General features: G+C 40.1%; 1 protein-coding gene across 1 annotated transcript; it reads right to left on the reverse strand.

Moving 5' to 3' along the window:
- Positions 1-1,355: 1,355 nt before the first annotated feature.
- Positions 1,356-20,481, reverse strand: slc17a7a (solute carrier family 17 member 7a). Its single transcript, XM_084370508.1, has 13 exons — positions 20,350-20,481; positions 9,906-10,158; positions 9,345-9,463; positions 9,020-9,134; positions 8,842-8,929; positions 8,560-8,646; positions 7,687-7,829; positions 7,425-7,574; positions 6,404-6,536; positions 5,680-5,790; positions 4,486-4,613; positions 4,298-4,367; positions 1,356-4,209 (listed from the first exon to the last, which is right to left on the reverse strand). Exons 1-13 carry the CDS (start codon positions 20,409-20,411, stop codon positions 3,914-3,916), a joined length of 1,755 nt encoding a protein of 584 aa, XP_084226634.1. The 5' UTR covers positions 20,412-20,481; the 3' UTR covers positions 1,356-3,913.
- Positions 20,482-21,631: the final 1,150 nt, after the last annotated feature.

Genomic DNA, 21,631 nt, shown 5'->3' on the forward strand with positions numbered 1-21,631 from the left:
TCCCAGCTGCATATCTTTAGATGGTAAGACATCTACACTGATGACAACCAAGACGGTTATTCATACACATTGAATTAACGAGTTAACAGTTCTGCAGTTAATACAATCTTTTCAAATGTTTCGGCCGGTGTCGTCTAAATATTTTTCTTTTATTTTTATAGTGTTCACCGGAAGTACTAGTGTGGTATACGTGGTTTCTGCCTTTACGCTACGTGGAGTTTACGTGAGAGCATAGATTTCATGCGTGTTCACTGCCGGCCAGTGGCCACAGCGCGAAACTACGATACAGTATTTAATTTGTGACTAATGTAGCATAATACATTTAATCAGTAAAGTCTTTATTAATAAGAATACAGTCAACTATAAGATAATATAAATATAAATAAGACAATTACATTTAACATAGGTAGTGATTGTATTATTTTGGAGCTGTTCTAATAACCTTTTTTTTTGTGTGACCATTTTACCTTTCTAGAGATACAGTCAATTTTGTATGAGTATTATTATTGCGAAATTACAAAATTAATATTAGTCATAGTGATAACTGCATTATTTGAAACAGCTGTAATCTGTAAGAGCAGCTTCAATAACAATGTGAGGGCCAATTTATGTTCATACCAGAGTCAGGGCAGTTTAAGCCTAACGAGTATGTAGAATCATGAGTGTTTACTGCCATCTAGTGGTCACAATGAGGAGCTGCAGCACTACATTATATTCGTCAAGGAAGCGCCAGTGCAGATATGATCGTGTGAAGACCTGAGAGGGAATCCTTTCAAAATAAAGACACAATTTAAGAGGTAAAAAATGAACTAACATACATTATTATAAAATAAATATGGCTAGAGGATCATACAAAAGGACTATATCTAAGACCCCTGAGCAACTGAGTTATATTATTGACATCACTCAAATTAGAGATTCTTTTAGCCAGAAAATTGACTCATATCATAAAAATCATAATTATTAAAAAGGTGTCACTAATAATGTTTGTTTTTTTTTAAAGTTGAATATCGAAGTCAAGAGCTTTTTAAAGGTGTAGTTGCAGTTGCACTGCGCTGGACACACACACGCCCCACCCTCTGGTCCGTCATCCACACTTCCCTTGTCTGTGACGTCCATGTTTCTCCCTCACTCTCCCACTGAGTGCATCTGCTCTCCTATCTAATCTTTGCCTAAAATCACGGAGATAATCCTGCATCCATCTGTCCTGAGAGAAAGACAGAGCACTGACATTGCAATGTAATGAGGGGGGGAAAAAAATAAAAAATAAACCCCAACAACACCAATTTACTTCGTCATGATGCTGTAGGTGATAAATCCTGCTGACATGATTGTGCTGAAATAGTGACACCATCTTAAATTGCTTAAATTTTATTATACACAAGGAAATCTCACATATACATCTTTTATACATAGAATATTTTTCTATATTTTGCATTTTTAAATATGATCATTTCCTCTTTTTTTTTTACACTGATTCCCACCATACATTTCATCAAGAAGGAGGAGGACAACATTGGAACAGCCATAAACTGAGACAAAGAGAAACTTGATTAAAAATACACCGATACAACACTTAAAAATGAAATCGTTCACAGGAATAATCATTCGTGTCTTATAGACATTTCACTCGAAAGAAAATTGTAATATGCCTAAATCACATTTCAAAATCATTTATTGACATACCGACACATTTTACCATTAGACCCTCATTTCAATCAATTAAATTATTTTTGACATTCCAGCAGTGTATTTTTCTCTTGCAAAAGTGAGCTCAAATCTCAGACCCTCGATAAGTTAAAATAGATTATAGATCTGGAGAAGAGCTTTCTGCAAATGTTCTTTTAAATTTCAAAACATTACGGTGTGTTGACATGACCTGTGAGTACACGCACAAAGTTGAGTTTGTGTGTGTGTGCGTGTGTGTGCTTGCATGCACATGTTGATTCATGTCGACAGATAAGAGTATGTTGGCTCTATCTATTGTATGCACAGGCGCAAAGAGCTAAACTGTGCAGCTTGTACAATATGACAGCTCCTCTCCTGTATGAGAGTGCTAGTACTCTCTCAGGAGAAGCACCTCTGGACTCTCCACTCCATTACCCAGCTGTCAATGCATCAAGATGGAGAGGGTACTTCTTTTAAAGGACATTAGAGGAGCTGATGTGATTGGCCATGATTGTTATAAAATCTCAACACACCCTCTATTAATGCATGATAATAGATTTTTGCTGATCCCACCTGATTTCCATGATCATCACACAGCCGTGCACCCATTGCAGCCATGTAAATACCAAATAGTGTGCCACCACTCCCTCTGCACACTGTGCATGGTGCACTTGACTATGCTTGCATTAAATTATCATCCTGTGTGTTTGTGTGTAAAAGGAAGAGAGGGATGGCGGGGTACTGCACTGCTGTGTTCATTAAAACATGCTCACCGCACAATGTTTTAGCACCTGCACCCAACACAACGACACACTCACTGTCACACAAACACACACACATAGACATCTGAAAAGCTCTGGCCCACCAATTCAAACATGACTGACATGAAGGTACTAAAGACAGCACGGACAGAGAGGAGAAGTCAGTGAACGTCCTGTTAAATGCAGGGAGGAGGACAGAGGGTGAGGCAGCCACAGAGACACAGAAAAAAGGCAGAAGCAGAGGCAGCACGTGCTGTGATGCCTGGGAATATTATAACTGTTGTTGCTCGCTGGTTAAGCAACCATTACACTCTACTTGTCATTCTGGGCCACCTCTCTAATGGGGGCGCACACACCAAATGGAAAGTCACAAATGCTGCACGATTACTCATGTGACCCATGACCCATGGACGACGTGACCTAGTTAGGTCAGACCCAGGTGAGATTCAGCTAGACACCACATGCAGCTTTGTGCACAAGCTCATACACACACCTTTGCACATTCAAACACACACATACACACACACACATTAAGGGGAGCCTGTTGTAACACAAGCTTTAACAGCTTTACACACACACAAACACAGACTGATACAACATGTAAGCACCTTTTTCCTCTTTGACTGAATAGTTTGAAAGTAGTTTAAAACATGACTTAATAAATGAACCCATGTTATCTACCACATACAAGCATACTAGAACTATGCATGCTTCAGAAACATAATGTTTCAGTGGCAGAGGAAAACAACTGGATGCATCACCAATGCCTGGACATGGCTGCGTTTAGTTTGTGCATTATTTTATTGCTGAACTGATATGATTTCTGTTATGTTTGAGAGCCTTGTGTGTAATATACTCTTGACAGATGAGTGTGAGCAATGTACAGTTGTGACATCACATGTTGTATTTAGTAATTCGGACAGTGTTGTAAGCTTTAGAGTTTTATGTTTCAAAACTGAGGACCTAAAGGTGCCTTCCCAGCAAATAAGTAAATGTGTGGATTACACATAAAACTTTAAATACAACACAATGCCAGTGGCTTGAGAGAGTTGCTGTACAGGCAAAAAGTCACACACACACACACACACACACACACACACAGAGAATCTCCTCAGTGATGTCGTGGAAACAGAACTCCTGACCAATCACAATGAGCTCAGGACCAGGAAGGAAGTCTGGGAGATGAGCTCAGTTTTTGCAGATGAATACTGTATGTGTTTGTGTACATGAACCGCTCTAACGCCAGCATGCACATACCTACACACACGCACACATGTACACACACAAACACACACTCACGTACACAGGTGTGACAATGAAATGGATTAGATCCATACTTTTGATATGTGCAACTGTAAATATTGCACAAAAGCACACAGCAGGTCCAGTCAGTATAGCAGTGACTCTCTTACAATCCCTTTCCCCAAAACATTCTTCCTCTTTTCTTTATGTTGTTTTTTAAAAACTTGTATGATGTCAATCTTCTATGTCAGCTCCCTCTCCTCTTCTCCCCCATACATGTATGAGTTGTATCCAGGTGGCTGCACATACTCCTCAGACTTATCCCAGTCCGACACCCATCCAGCTCCGGCTCCTCCTCCTCCGGCCCCTCCTCCGTTGGAACCAACGACCGGTTGGCTCATTGCCCCATACTGCCCGCCTCCGCGGTACATCTCCTCTGTCTCATTGGCCAGTTCATCCTCATCGATGATACCGCACTTCTCCTCACTGGTGTCCTCTATGTCCGCCCATGCCTGCTTTTCTCCTGATGCAAAGAGTCCTTGTGAGAAAAAAAATATGATCAATGTTTAGACTGGGGTCTTCTGCACATGCTTTACAAAATACTATATTTCAAAGTGAAGTCATACCATAAAAAATCACTCCTCCATAATGAACGAGGGAAGCTATGAGGAAGACTCCCTGCCACTCCTCGCGTGTCTGAAATATGTAAAAAGGTATGAAACATCAAGAGTACGTTCTCCTTTCCCATTAAATATTTACACTTTGAAACTTTAAACACAGGATTATAAAGTCAATACAAGTAAATGGTGTTTACCTTGTGTTTGGTCATGGCTCCCACTATGAGAGGACACACCATTCCAGATAATGTTCCCACCCCGTTTGAGATGCCCATGAGTATGCTGGCATATCGAGGAGCAATATCCAAGTGATTGACATTGAACCCTGAGATTTCACACGACAACAGAGTTAAGGGAAATCAATTGGGGAATTGATATACTGTTGCAATTTTGATCATCATGAGGCCAAGTCATCCCTCATCAGTGTCAAAGGTACTGTATTAAGCTTATTTCCAGGTTCATACTTATGGGTGTCAACTAGAGAATGTTTACATGCTTTAATGTTTAAAAAACACATTATTTTCCTCATGCTATCCATTGCTGCAGCACCTCTATTCACCCTCTGTCATACAGGTCTGATTTAGTGCCTGTCTCTTTAAGGCTCCCCTTTAGAAAAGCCCAGTCTGCTCTGATTGGTCAGCTCTCACAGGCCTGAGCAGGAACAGGCCATTGTTTCTGCATCAGCTCTGCTGGCGTTTTTGCAACCACTGCTGAGCTGGGCTCATTGCTGAGGGCTGTGACTGTGCTGCGACATCACAACCATACAGAAGTCCAGACGGCTCGTTTAAAGGTACAGATTCAGAATATGGACTGTGTGCAGACTCAGTGCTGTGATTGAGGCCAAAGGTGCATCTACTAAATACTAACTTGAACGGGGTGAATACTTATTTACATTTTATATTTTTAATTAATTGACATTACTTTGTAGACCTTTGTTTTCACTTTGACATTAAATTGTTTTTTGTTTTGTACATTTTTTGTACATTGACCATGATTCCATCTATAAAAGCAATAAAAGGGGAAAACATCAAAGGGGCTGAATACTTTGTATTGGCACTGTATGTTGCTAAAGCCAACAGCTGGTTAGCTTAGCTTAGCATAAAGACTGGAAACAGAGGGGGGAACAGCTAGCATGGCAAAGTGTAAAACTAACTGTTTGGTCTTTTCCTGGACTCTTTCTTGGCTAGGTACACTGACTGACTGGGTGCTTTCCCATGTTGTCAGTCTTACCTAAGCTAACTAGCTTCTGGCTGAACAGACAGATATGGGAGTGGAATCAATCTTCTCATAATCCTCTGCAAGACAGTGAATAGACAGATTTCCTAAAATATCTCTTAACACTGTTGAACAGGAGATCCGCTTAAAGCAAACATGTTTATAACATCTCTTACCTGAGATAGCAAATCCACTGAAACCCACAGCAAGGACCAAAAAGGAAATAGCAACACCTTTTGAGTGAGAGTATCCCACAACCAGCAGGAGAGTGGCCTCCATCCCAAAACCTGAAACATGTCCAGACAAAAAACACATCAAACACTATCACTGTCCATAGCTATAAACGCTGTCTCAACAAGCAATGGTGCAAGCATGGTGCATGTGTTTATGCATAGGCAGAAGAAACAGTGATCCAACATGTAAGCTGTGCTAAAATATTAATAGGATTCGAATACTAGCAGCTGCTGCATTTCAATGACAAGATGAAGACAGTTTGGCTTATTGATTTGTGTGTTTCTAGATGTCTGTTTAAAGTTACTTCATTATTAGACTCACTTTGTCCAGACAGATGTCAAGTTTACTTTAAGACCTGGAGATGTTTCTTTCATCTTTTGTGGTGATTTTCTCTTAAACCCATAGTGAATTTATATTTCATTGAGTTTAGTCAATAGTTTGTCTTTTACAGTGAATGCACTATTTATTTCTGTAGCATCACAAAACATTCATGGTCTATTTCTCTACTCAAGCAGTAGGTGTTTTTTTTCATACATTTTCTGTCATATATTTGAGAAATTCTTATGCACACTCAGTATGAACTGTCTTGAGCTTTCTTTTTCCCTCTTTTCTTTATCCCTCCTCACCTTCCTCCAACTGTCACCCTTTACTGTTTGACACGCTCACCTCCACAGTTCATGAGCTTCCTGACGTTGGTGGTGGACATCAGGTTGTGTGTTCTCAGGTAGTCTGCCAACTGGCCTCCAATGGGCACGATGATTGTCATCACCAGATGGGGCAAAGCTGACACCATGCCCACCTGAAAGAGGAGAGAGAATGTATATGTGAGTGAGAGAAAGCGACACGAGAACAGTGTTTTCATCACGAAAGTATTAGAGACAATGGGAGTCGGAAAAAGATTGTAAATCACCTATCGCAGTTCAAATTTGTCCTGACTTCCAAGTTACATTTTTTGATACTAGCACATCGATCTGGATATTTTTCAATGTTTACGTTGATTAGTGCTCCTTTGAAGTGAACTGAGATAATGTGATCTGAATGAGGACATAAAATCAATAATATCAAAGAAAAGAGGAGGAGAAATAGTTTGTAGAGCTGTGGGTGTCTAGCAAAATATCTCCAAAGATACCTATGGCTTTGTCATGTGACCCCTCAGACTCTTATTAGCAGTCTTGGTTTTTAATCAAACACTTTAAAGTAGATAATTTCCACATGCACAAAAGAAAAAATAGAGTATATAATAAGGTTACAGTAGTTTCCCAAACCTAAATGTCACTTGCAGGTGCTTTGTAGAGATGAGTCTGGAACTCTGTTGATAGTTTAATTATGAATGGTAAGTTGTGACTTAAGGTGTAGTAAAAATAACATTGCATTTTTCAACTCTGTTGTAAGGATTTGCAAAATACAAGCCTAAGTTCCCAAAGTAAAGTTACATTTTACATAAAACAGTTAAAAATGCTTGAGGTGATTAGTGCAAAGTTACTCTGACCCATAGTCACAACAGCCCCAGGTAGAAAAATACCAGAATTTCCCCTAGCTCCAGATGAAACCTTAATCTCAAGTGAAGTCGCAGTTTGATACAGCAGATGAATGTAGCTGTGTTCATATGCCAATTGTAAGACTACATGGCAATTTCTAAAAAACTCAAACTTATGTCTGTGTAGCTATATACATAATCGAACCTCACCTTGCTGATCTCAAAGCCAAAGACTTCTTCAAAGTAGGCTGGCTGACTGATGAGTAGCAGGTAGAAGGTCCAGCTCCTGCAGAAGTTGGCCACAATGATGGCATAGACCGGCATGGAGGTGAAAAAATGTCTCCATGGGGTTTTAAATTTCTGCCAACAAAAGGAATGAGATATTACTAGGATCCAATACATCCACAGTAACTGTGTTTGTGTCTAGGCTGAATATTGATACGCTACACATGAATATCATACAGAACCATACATGGAGAGGATTAAGAAAGGAAGCAGACTCTCCAATTGCATCTTCAATGTACTTTCTCTCCTCTGGTGTGATGGTGGGATGGGCTGCGGGACTCTCATACGACACCAGAATCCAGAACAAATACCAGAATATCCCAAAGCTGCCTGGGAGAGGAAGAGGAAGAAAACAAAACACACAGATGTGAGTACAGTAAAGAAAGAGTACTAGAAAGAGTTCAAGTGTGCAGAAGGGAGAGAGGAAGAGAGAAAATGAGAAGTAGCTACTCAGACTCCCCCCCCCAGCAAATGTTGTGAAACTCAACTTTTTTAACTTTCACAACATGAGCATTAAGCTGGAAAAAATGTGGGTTTCAGGGCACGCTGGTGACACAAGAAAGCTTAGCAAAAAATAATGTATACCTGAGCACCTGATACAGATTTTACACCAAATCTCCATTCATTCTTGATTGTGAGTAATAGAAACACACCAAACAAACAGTTAATAGATCAGGATTTTTTTTTTGCATTTGAACTGAGGAGTGCTAGTGTTTGAATTAAAGGTTGCGGATTTCAACCAACTGAACACCCCTCGTTTCACCTTCCCCTACAAAAAAACAAACAAACAACAAAAGACAAAAGGCCCTCTCCAGAGCCAAGTTTCGGTGTGTCTGTTCTGGGCTACTGTAAAAACATGGTGGTGCAACATGGTGGACACGCTCACTCTGTAGATATTAAAGGCTCACGGTCTAAGATGACTATACACTCATGAAAACATAATTATGGATATTATATTCCATTTCTGCCCCTAAATCCTAGACACTGGACCCTTAATACATGACTCGGCTGGGCAAACTCTGCAGTAAGCAAACACATATTTGAATATAAGAATACTAACCATAGACGTAGAATACTGAAGGCCACCCAGTGTATTGCACCAGTATCCCAGCTAAAGGCATGGCCACCACTGCTCCTGCATAGGATCCTTAGGAGGCAACAGACATATTTTTCCTTATAATCAAATAACAATTTCTCAAAATGTCTGATACATATTTGGTGGTAATGGCAATCCGTATGTGCAGTACATCCAGAACCTCGAGAGGCTCCATCGGCAAAACCTACAGAGCTTGTTTCACAAGGTTTCTGCTGATAAAAATTTCAGTAAGGTGTGAAACCTTACCACAAAAGGCTGTTGTGGCTAATCGACTTCTCTCAAGAGGCGGCGCCCACTTGGCCCAGATCCCATGGCAGGCTGGGTATGATACACCCTGAAGGACACAAGGGGTACATTCAGGGAAACACTCTCAAGCAAGTAGGAAAAGTCTTACAAAGTCTGTGTACATGGACGCATGCTTTACCTCAACAAGGCCTTGGCATATTCTGACAAGTATGACGCAGCTGTAATGGCAGCGAGCAGCAGATGGAATCAGCATGTTGAGGGTGGATGTGGCCACTATGGCAAAGCCAAACACTCTTAAACACGAAAAAGACAAACAAGCTGCCTCAGATTGAATATTCAACTGCAAAGACAGCAGCAAAGAAGAAGAAGAAACAAATGCCAAGTCTACTTTTTTCAAACACAGCACAATTACCCAATTGTTCAATCAATCAACCAATTAAAAGTAGACCAGATTACAGCTATGCCCATATTGGAGAAGTTGTAGTAAATGTGAAGATATTCACCTGTTGGCTGCAAATTTTTGACATATAAAGCCTCCTGGGATCTGTGTGATGATGTAGCCCCAGAAGAAGGAGCCATGGATCATCCCCACTGTCTCAGGGTCCCAGGTGAACTGTGCAGCCTGGAGAAAAGAAGATATATCAGTTAAACTTAAATTCAAAACATAGATGATAACTGTAATCAGAACTTCTGTTCAAAGATGCAGTTGTTAAACGTAGTCAAACCATGACCCAACTCATTTTGTTTTGATGCACTCTTAGATTGTATAGTATAGTAATCGATTACAAAAACGTTTTGCAGTTCCCAAATGTACTGCATATGCTTACATTTTATCAATCATGTTACGTAAGTACACATGGCCTGAGATCAGTGTTTATCTGTCATTCCTTTCTTTCCTTTAGAAAAATCTTGGCATCATTCAACTCCTGAGCAGAGATAAAGCAGATCATAGAGAAACACAAACAAATGTGAGACTTGTCTACCAATGCAAACATCTCTATCAAAGACAGACTGAAAAAAATGAAGGTGAGTCCAAAAGCTTTGATTTTTGTTTTGCCACTTACCACAAGTACTTCCTTGTTGCCTTTGTAGACAGTGTGGTCATTGACCATGCTTACTATGGCCACACCCAGGTTGCACCGGATGCCAAAAGAAATACAGAATCCCAGGCCAGACAGGATAGCGATGATGTACCGCCTCGGCAAGCCGAAGCAGGTACAGTCAACCACCGGCAGCTCCTTCTCCTCCACCAGCTCAGGACGACCCTCCGCCGATAACTCAATGGTTTCTCCATTGGGCTGCCGCTTCTCGATCAGCCTAAGAGCAGATGGAGAGACTGAGAGACCGTGCAGGAAGGGAGAACTACGAGCCAGCCTCTGCAAACACGGTGTAACAGGTTGACTGTGAAGTTATCATGCATCTTTAAAATATTGACTCTTTACACTGCCTGATTCGGATGATGTGCAAGAGGGACATAATTCTAGTTGTTGTCATTTATAATTTGTTGATACATGCAAAAAGTTTGGGGGCAATACCTGCTCATTTATAGGTATAATTTGTTGGATATGGCCAGAATTCGAAGGTAGTTCCAAAATTATAGGTAGCAGCATAAATGCTAACTGCTGCTCACTATACTCCTTGCTGTAGTTAGTTTTGGCTGTAGCGACTAGCTGCTGTTCGGAAGTAAGCTCAGTTAGCAGTAGAGCTAGTGGCCGTATTAGTTGACAGGGGTGTGCTTGGACCGCAACCTCAGATCACGCGGGCAATCACTGCAAGCAAAGGGGCTTAGCTGATCTGGGCTCCCAGTATACACAGCTGGACACCAGACTGGGACTGAACACAACCTCTGAGACCAACAGAGGTCAGTTTGAAGACAGGGGATACAGTACAGAGGTGATTTACAGCGGCTCTTATCAGGAATATGACTTCAGGGATGAGAAGACATGGCAGATGGAAATAGGAGAGGCATATGCAATGGCAGAGGAGCGGGAGGAAGTTGGGCATCAGCAGCAGGTGCATGGAAACTGTGTGTAAAGCCGGAATGATTTCATATTGTACTCAGTGAATTTAGGGTTTATTTAGAACAAAACAGAGGTGATTGTGGAAAGACAAACAAAGACTGTTTTGGTGGGTTCATTTGTTTGAGTTCTGAAACTGTGGGACTATTGCCTCTTGCCAGTAGCCTACAAAGTGGGAAACTCTTGGGGAAAAAAAGACACAGAGAGGTATTTGCCATGAAAAAGCGGGAAAAGGGGAGAGGTGACAGTCAGGTGACACCTCCACGAGGGACAAAAAACTTATATAACATGGAGACGGTGGCTCAAATTTCCTGGGAGTACGAGGGACATTTGCTGTTCAGGTGAGCCACTGACGCTTTAAAAATAAATCTGTATGTATATAAAAGCTTGAAATGCGGGAAACACGGTGGTCTGCAAACATCTTTGAAAACCGTGTTATTTTCAGGCTGTGGCAAGGAGTATTTATCAGCTCTTTGTGCATGGTGCATGTCTTTTTACTGCAGAATTTGACACACACACACGCACACACACACACACACACACACGCACACCTCCATGCAGACAACATGCGCCATGTTGGGGTTGTGTCTGACTCAGCGTGTCCCAGTGTGTGGAAGCAGCTGTCACTAGCCGAGGAGCAGAGTTAGCCACCACAGCACATTCCCCCGGTGACCGCTTCTTTAGGACGCCTGGGACCTGCTGCCATACTGGTGCTGTTCAAGATGTCCACTCTCTCAGGAGACAGACATCTAATCACATCATATGACTGAATGGACAGGCTTGTGTCTTTAAGGTACTTCAAATGGTGTGTGGGTGCACAAATAGATAAAAATAATTTAAGTAGATAAGATAATTTCAGCAAAGAAAGGGATACATTTTTATCTTTCAAAAGCAAACTTTGAGTTTTTATGCATATTGTGTCCATATGTCTATTAACTGAAAAGTTTTGTAGAAAAGCAGAAACATTTACAGCCAAATGTCAACCAAGGAACTATTTTAGTTATTATCAGTTTGTCTTGAAAGAGACCAAAAATTGTTGTTATTTTAGGCTGTTTGTGCAAGACCATTTTGTCAAATGGCGAGTGCCACTTTTTCCATAGGAGTCAAACAGAGAAGTCAGGAGAGCGGCCATCTGTGTATTATAACCTCCATACTCTCAACAACACCCCCCGCTATTAAACACTCACACGCAAGCATACGACATTTTCCTCCTGTTCAATTGCCCAAACTGCCACACTTTCTGGTGTATATATGTTTTATCCTGTGTGTGTGTGTTTTGGGGCAGGTTGGAGTTCACAGTGAAGCACAGTGGTGTGTCAGCCGCCCGCTTTCCATTGGGCTGATCCAGTTAGTCAGTGAGCTGGAGAATTATGCTCAGAAACAGGCACAATCATCACAAGGATTTGTTCCATGTGATGAAAGGATGGTTGCATTTTTCCAAAGTTGTTTCAAATTTGAGCTTTAATATGTTACTAAAAACTAGTGTTTACTGCATTTAACACTGCGCTGTTTTTTCAAGCAACCATTCAAGACATTTCATCTCTCTTTGCAGCACACTGAACCTCCGAGATCACTTATTCACGCACGCCAAAAGACAAGTCAGAGTCTGACACTGGTTAATTATTGATGTGTTTTTGGGTGGATAAATAATTCAGTCCAGCTTTTACACCATAATCTGTCACTATCTATCTATCTGTTCGCCTTTCTCTCTGCATCTCTGCATAGAGCTACAGTCTCATCCATCCAGTTGTTTCATTTCTTAGCTATGCATGTGGATTTCACTCCCTCCCCCATTTCCACACAACAGACTCTGCATAATCTCTTTATACATCCGTGCAATCTGTCAATAAACAAAACAAGATAAAAGATATGCCAGTTTAATGATGCATCAATTAAACCTCGATGCATCATGATATATATTCTACTCATCAAGTAAAACACAATGGACAAGAGGAGAGTAATACTTTGCTAAGCAACATTGTAAGAGATTAGAGAGGCTGTCTCCCCTCCGTCTCTCTCTCTCTCTCTCACTCTCTCTCTCTCTCTTAATCTGTCACAACATTCAGATTAGGATTACAAAAATGATTTACTTCCGGAAATGAATATGGAAGGACAGACTAACGCCGGGCGTGGTTTAGCATGCAGCTCCCTATATCACGACACACACTGTTGAGTTCATGCTGCCCTTTGATTCAGTTTGTTTTTAGTCCTTTTGTAAATAAGGCTGCTTTCACTTAACATTAACGCTATTTTATGTTATAAAAATGTCCCAGCTAATACAAATACATTTTAGCTTTCTAAGTAGGCAAAGAGTTTATTCCATTATATATATATATACCATATTTTACATAATAAATTACATATTAAAGTTAGGGGATACTTCTGCATGAACATAGTATTTTTCAAGTTTTAATTACTGAAATATTATACATAAAAGTAGTGCATTTCAAATTGGTTATAGACCTTTTTCACTGCAGACATTTTGACTTTTTAAAGCAGGAATAGCCCAGGTATGACCAATAACATTAACGATGGCTCCATTCTATTAAGAGTCCCAGTAAGTCATGTCAGTGAGTGAGCATGCACAGTACCAGAGCCCTAGAAGCAGTTCACCTAAATGGAATGTAGCCATAATTAATTGTAGAAACTCCACCGGGGCTTTTCCTGCTTTGACAAGTCAAAATGTCAGCTCTGAAAAGGGTTTATTCTGTCTCCTCTAAAAAATCACACATCTAGATATTCAATTTATACACATTGACTCAACGTCATAGAAAATCTATGCATTAAATTTGACCCTTTACACTGAAACTATGTTATAGAATTAGATGGAAAATTTACATGCAAAAAGTTTACAGAAGTGCATACTCGGTGCTGGACTGAAGACTGAAAGGTCAAAAATACAAAAACAGAGTCTGCACACTAGATAATGCCCCCATGAACATTTATTACCCCCATATGTAGGGTTTCTTAAGAAATAAAGCAATTTAGGAGATAACATATACGTAAGTGCCTCGGTACTTTTGTATTCATGGAAGATTTACAGGTAATAAAAATATATAAAGTCAGTGTTCATTATTGTCTCAGCTACAGCATATGCAAGCATGTGACATTTATTTGATAGTAGGTGCACTGGCTCGTGGACACGTGCAAAACCATGCAACACAAGAAAGAAAGAGATGAAACTGTTACCAATTCTGTAAATCAAAGCAATAAGTTGATCAAAAAGCAGACGTGACAAAAAGGAGGGAAGGTGTGTACACATTTTTTCTGTCAAGTCAGTCGGCCGTGCTCACACTGCTGTCCTCTCTGTACTGAACAAATGTGCTGACTTGCCCCCTGAGTGGAGCGCAGTATCCTACTTCAGAGTTAGTGAAGGGTGCAGGAGGATCCTCATTAAAGCTCACGACAGATTGCAGCCTGACACCTACACATACGCTACCAGCTAACGAGGCTAGCCCACAGCAAAAATTACCGTTAATTACAGATGCCTCCCACTAAAGGGCAATCTCACCCTAATGCGTGTGTAAGTCTCTGAAAAAAGCTGACTAACTGGGTGTCTCCCTCTTCTAATGTTTTTATGTCATGATAAAAGGACTCACTGGTACTTTTGTTCTGGTTCGTAAAAATCCCTAGTTCTTTGAGATAAATGAGGCAAAGAAAGAGAAAAGAAGTTACTTTTGTGTGAGGCTCACAGCCACTCAGCTGATGTAGCTTCTCTTGTTAGCATAGTGAGGACCTGATTGGTCTCAGCTGGCAACAATTAATGAGCGAGAGAGCAATGAGCAGGCAGGAGTCCCGTGACCTCAGGCTCTCTGAAATATAATTACAATAGTAACAGGCTCAGCGGACACTCAGGAATCACTTACACCTCAAACTGAGCTCATATTTATGCTTTTCACCTGAGCACAGGAAGCAAAGTTCAACCCAAAACATAAAAGCTGAATGTACAAAGCCAATCTGACAGAGCCAATCAACGAGTTAACTCTTTTTTACTGATTAAACAATTAATCAGTGACAGATATACTCAAGATAATGTATTTATATAGCTCACATTTGATAATCTGTAACAAACATATTTTGGCATTTTTGCTTTAAACATGATTAAAACTGTGATTTTTAACATAGTTGCTGATGAATTGTCTTGATCGATTACTTGAACATTCGAATAATCAACTAATCACTTCAGCTCTTACTGAAGCCCCTGACCCCTGTGCTAAATAGGGATGCAGTGGTATGAGATTTTCAGAGTATGATAACTGTCTCGAAAAATATCGCCATTTCACGGTATCACAGTGTTGACTGACCCTTAAAGAACACCTTAACGCCGTTAAACGCTTTATTATGATTTAACACAATGATTATGACATATGAGTATACCGTGAAACCGGTTTACTGCTGCAATCCTGATGTCCTCCAAACACAACTTTCCCACAAACCATGGAATATATAACTATAATGTAAAACTTTTTAAATAGTATTTGTATTTACAGCCTATAGACCATTATTATTGTTTTCATATTCAGGTGAAAGGAGTGACGATCAATTTACTCAATACATTTTTTTTTAACATTTGCTTTTAAATAGTGAGAAAATATCTACAATTTTGCTTAATTGGTGATTTTGCAATAATATATCAGCTATGACAGAAGAACACTGTGACTCTCACGTGCTGCCTGGTGACCTGGGACCTTTCTTACCATGTATATTAAATTCACCAATTCACAGAGCGTCCTGCGTAATCCTCTCATAAGAGGATGATAGAGAGGAAGAGAGACGGCGAGGGCGGTTGACAGTGAAAATATTATATAACGCGCATCATTTGTCCACATCCATGTACTGAATTGATCCTGCATTGTGCTGTGTGTGAAACATGTTCCTCATGTCAGACCTCTTACTCTAGTCCTCTTGTCTAAAGATGATTTAACCACATTCTTATTTACACGTGTGTTGGTCAGGCGTTTTCGAAATATGGACAATAGCTTGAGGAATTTTTAATTTTCAAACGGAAATTTCTGCAGTTCTTTTGTAATTTCAATAGTGGTGTCTCCCCCTTCCTCCACGAGCCTCTCACTCTCCCTGAAGTGAACAGATTGGGTCTCGGTGGGACTGTGTCACCCAGGGAGACTCCCTCCTCCCCATCCTGTCACACCGATTTTTTTCTCTCTCTGTCCTGTGGACACACACACATACACACACAGACACACACAATGTTCAAATGCCCACACGTGTGACCTTCATAGACATATTATCTAAATACTCACATAGTATGGCTCAATCACTGAGTAAGTGCTGATTACATGTGAACACACACACACACACGCACACACACTTACTGCATTTACCAGACAGGTAATGATGGACTGAGCTGGGTCAGAAGATATATTTTGAAAAAAACATATTTTCTTCTGTTATGTGCCCAACAGTGCAGAGAGAAAGCATGAATACAGAGGGTGGAAGCGATCCTGACATCATGGATACAAACAGCATTGCTGCCAACAACTCAGAATACCGAGCGGTTGTAACTTACTTTCCAAACTGCTGGTTTCTGGCAAATCTAGGGCCTTTCGATATGATGGTATATATTGTGTGACAATGGAAAAACATCTATAATTTCATATTCTATTGTGTTCTAAGTTTGCACTCTTTACAGCAATATTTTTCACTATTCGACAATGCTTTCCATTCTCACACACTGATGCAGGCAGGAAATTTGCATTGAGGCAACACAAACGAATATGGAGGAGAGGGAAGGTGACACAAAATGGGATAATTCTGAACAGGAGAAGGACAAAACGAGGAGCTCGTATTTAAAAGAGGAGCTACTACCGTCACATGGATGTGGTTTGGGTTTGAAAAAAGGCCAGAGACCTGACCAAAACCAAGACCAGAGAACTTAAGTAATACAAAACCTCTTTTACCACCTACGCAAGAATCATGTCAAACTGTATGGAGAGAGTCACATGTATATTGTGATATGTATCGTTATCAGGATATGAAATGACCTATATCAGGATGAGTTACTGGTTATATCACACAACCCTTGACAGATACATCATCTGTGCAGACCCTGCAATAAACCTGCATACAGCACAACAATTCAGGTAGTGAGAGTGACACACTGGCATAGACAGACGGACAAAAGATCAAGATAGAGAACACAAACAGATGTGTCTGAAATGTGGCTCCCCGGACTCACTGTGTGATGTTTTCAGCCTCAATGACATGACTGCCAGCACAGTAGTCTTCTTTACGCTTCACAACCAGTCAAATCGCTTTAACATTATTGCCCTTTGTCACAATCAGGGCTGCAACCAGTGATTTTTGTCATTGTTGATTAATCTATCAACTATTTTCTCAATTAATTGATTATTTGTTAGGTCAATAATATGGTGGAAAATGTCAATAAGTGTTTCCCAAAAGCCCAAGATAACATCCTCAAATGTCTTGTTTGGTCCGCAACCCAAAGATATTATTTTACTGTCATAGAGGAGTAAAGAAAGCAGGAAATATTCATACTGAAGAAGTTGGAATCAGCAATTTTTTAAGACTTTACATCACACTTACATCAAAATATTTACCTATGGTTATTAGACCACAGTACATTGTGCAAAAGTGACTAAGGTAAGTTAACTGTAATATTACATTTCACAGGTTTCCAAAAACGTGATACAAACCCCCTTATTCATCAAGAAACCCCTCTGATTGCACACATGCACAGAGAAGCAAAGCCAAGTGGCAAAGCTGCTCTGTCTCTGGGCGTTCTTAAGTATTAATGTCAAGGATGTGGTGCAATATATAAATCAACGCTTCACAATTCTTCTTAAATTGAAATGAATACGATGATATAAACGATGCCAAAGGGTTTTCAGATATTGCACTTTGCCAAACTCTGATTGGTAAAAAATTAAACATAGGTTAATCTCATTACTATTCCACTATTTTATTCAAATCACTTTTTAGGCCACCGTGTGAGCTAACTGAAAATGCAGCCCTCCACTGCAAGTAAAATGGATTAAAAATGGATTACTTATTATGTTCTGTATTGCCTTGTGCGTAGTGAAACACAAGCTCGCCCTTTTTGGCCGTGCAATCCTGCTGATACAAACAGCCAATTCATTTAATATACGTGGCATTTTTATGAGATGCAGAAAGGAATAGTATTAGAAACTTTTACACACATTCAAAACGGTTGTGAGAGGACAGATGTAGCATGATTGTATTTAATGCAGTGCTGTGAAGTAGCTCCTTGGCGCGAGGAGATTAAAAGATAACATTCAGACATTCATTTGAGGATCTTAAAAAACAGAAATAGTGAAAGTAGAGATGTAGAGTGCACTTGACCTTACAGTGCTGAGTTTATGCTTACCTAGTGGAGTTTAATATAGAAACAGGAGATGCATTCTGATGGAGAAAATGTTTAAATAATAGATGAACTCCTGGCTGCTTTCATCAGGAGGGATTTTGTCTGAGAGGTGGTGAGATTGCACACAAACACACATCTACTCACACTGTGCAGGGATGTCCTGTGTGCAAGATGCATCATATTGACATACGCGCACTTTTATAAACACACACTTTTCACATAGATTTGAACAAATTATTCATTTTTCCTATTAAAGCCATTGCTTGTGCCTAACACTGCAACCACATAAAACCAGAGTTCACTGGCTAAGCCGAGGAAACGCCCACCAAAACCAATCTGGATCCAATCTGATACATCACATCTCTCATGGCATCAACTGCGGCCAAGCACATGCGTGGCACATGACCAGGAACAGAGAAAAAGCCTGAGATTTACATGTCCATTAATCTGGGACATCCCGATAGGGTGAAACTTGTCTGTGCTGGTGTCTCAATGGATGGACGGATGGAGGGATGGAGGAGGAGGAGGAGGTGGAGGGAGCGGCTGGAGGAAGTGACATGGGCTGGGATGGAGTGAGTGGGAGGGGAGAGTTTAGGGATTTGCGTGGCTCGACAGCTGGACTGAAAAACAGGCTATTTCAGGACGGGATTTATACGTTTGGTTGCTACCTCAAATCCTGAGAGAGCGAAAGCTTAAAGCGATGGTTATTGCATGAGGTTCTATCGGTGTCTTTAATCTCTCTTTTATACTGAAATATTGTCAGCACACCATTCTGTGCTTCAACTTTTGTATTGATATGCAATTGTACATGCATCCAGCATTTGAACACATTTGTGATAAAGTACTACAGTGATGTATATCAATCTTTATATGTCAAATTACACTGTGCACGTACATGAACTAGTCAAGGTCGGCTTAATCATGAACCATCTCAAAGAGCCATTGTGTGTATCATATAAAGGCTGTAGAGGTGATACAGATATACAGATATACTTTTGTTACTACAAACTGCAATTATTTCAGAAAATGGTACAAAAAAAACTATTGAAAAAAGAGTCATACAATTCATTATGAGATCTTCCAATTGTTTTATCTGACCCATAGTCCACAAAGCAAAGACATTCAAATTTCTATCACCTAAGACGAAAGAAACTGTCTGAACCGAGAAGCTAGAAGCAAGAAATACACAATAAAGATTGATCAGTTATGAATAGTAGTTGCCTATTAAGATTCTGCTGATGACTAATCGACTAATGCTTCAACTTTGTATTACAATAATGACAATTACTATTATTTTGGTTGCCTTGTCTCTTTCCAGCTAACTGATTACAGCTGATTTTGTTGTAAAAAAAAAAAAAAAAAAAAAAACCCCCAAACATCTTGTTTAATTGGTAAATTTAATTGAGATCTCATAGTAACTTGATAGCTTGATAGATATCCAGATAGATAGATAGATAGATAGATAGATAGATAGATAGATAGATAGATAATGAGTGGTTACATCTGATTCCGTGCCAGAAACGCACGGAAACATTATGTAACCACAGTTTCTTCTCGCCTGAGACTACAATATCAATCGACTTTAAGCTGGGCCAAATCTGACAAGAGCAACAGCATCATTCATGATTTTGATAAGAAAAGTACGCTATAAAGCATCAAATCCCAACGAGAAACCCTCTCTTTAGTCTCACATGCACTCTGTAGCGAGTTCATTGCACACTTCTTCCATTACCATCCTCATTATTGACTTCTCTAGTACTTTCCGTCTTAATTTGCTTGTTTTCTTTCGCAAAAATGAACTATCCGTGAAATGACAGCCAAACGTCTTTTGCGTCACTTTCAGCATTTTTCCACCCACTTCTGCAACACCGTGCGCTGCGCAAAGCTGGACTTTTGCGCCAACATAATGTTGAATGCTTTGAAACCGGACAGTCGCCTCTTTTCCCAGATAAAATCAATAACGAGCAAACTTTTTTCCCCCACCAGAGTTACTGGTTGGAGGGCGGAGGATGGGAACACGCAGCACGATGGACTGCTGCGTCCCGCACAACAAAACTATCCCCAGCAAACAGCGTGAAAATGGGGAAAGTCAGGGGTGGAGCAGGGATATTTAAAATAGGTATGTACCTGTGAATTTTCCCCAGAGCTTTGCCCGCCTGCGCCTTAAACCTGTCTGGTCGGATCTCCATCCTTGCAGCTTCTTGACCCGGCCGGTGTGCTGATGTCCCGCGCGCCCTCCTGTCCTGCCCGAGCGCGCGCAGTCCTCTTTCTCTCTCTCTCCATCATCTCTCCCTCTCTCATCCCTCCCTACACACACCAGCCTCCACCTCACAGATGGGCCGCAGAAAGGTGTAGGCCTTTCTGGTTCATTGTAGCCGAAGAAATTACATGCAGCTTGTGGTCTTTACTGGACATGTGGGCTAAGGGAATATAAATGATATCATAGAATAATTAATCTGAAGTCTAAAAATATGATTGATAATTACTAAGGAAAACTAAGGATCAAATAAAGTCTACATTGGCTACCATCATGATTTTTTTTTGTGTGTGTGTGTTCTTGGCTGAAGTGGTTGTTGTGGAAATTCTTCTTGCTCAGTTTGTCCGTTTGCAAATAAACTCACTCGCTCACTTGTCAGCAAAGAGAGTTGCATCTGTTCATTAGTTGATATAATTGTTTTGCAAATTAGCAACCTTCTCTAATATTCCTACAAGATAGAAAACATCTTTCAGGGACCTCAGTGTTTCCACTCACACTATTCACTTCCTTTGCAATGTCACATGATAAACAGACCTTTCATTGTATTATCCTTTCTCTAACATTTATGATTGACCAGCAAGCACTGAAGTTCACTATATACTATTCACCTGTGAGCAGAAGGACAGACAGTGCTCACAATGAGGCTCAGAATCAGAGAAACAATAAGAGTATAAACTTATATGACAGTGGTTTAATTAATGCATTGTGAGCGTGCATTAGTGAAGAACCCATACATTTTAACTAGAGGACCTGTAATAAAGGGACTTTATAGCACCTGATAAGCAAACAGATAACACCTCAACTGATATAGCCTTAATATCACAATATTTTTAGGCTATATCATGATACGCGGTATATATATCGATATTAAAAACCTTGTCAAAAGCACTTCAGGACTTAACGACAAAATCAAATATCACAATGTTTTTGACTAAATACCTCAATGTTAATATCGCAACAATATTGTAGGGATGACTGTTGGTACTTTCACAAAATATTAACACAATATAATTTTTGATTATCATCAGTAACTTGGATACATTGATGGTATATAACACTTAGGCCATATAACTATAAAAAATATCCAAAATCTAAGAAGATATATAGCCTCATATCGCGGTAACAATATAATATGGATATATTGCCCTGCCC

Source organism: Pagrus pagrus (assembly GCF_965226575.1).
Source record: "Pagrus pagrus genome assembly, chromosome: 13".
NCBI lineage: Eukaryota > Metazoa > Chordata > Actinopteri > Spariformes > Sparidae > Pagrus > Pagrus pagrus.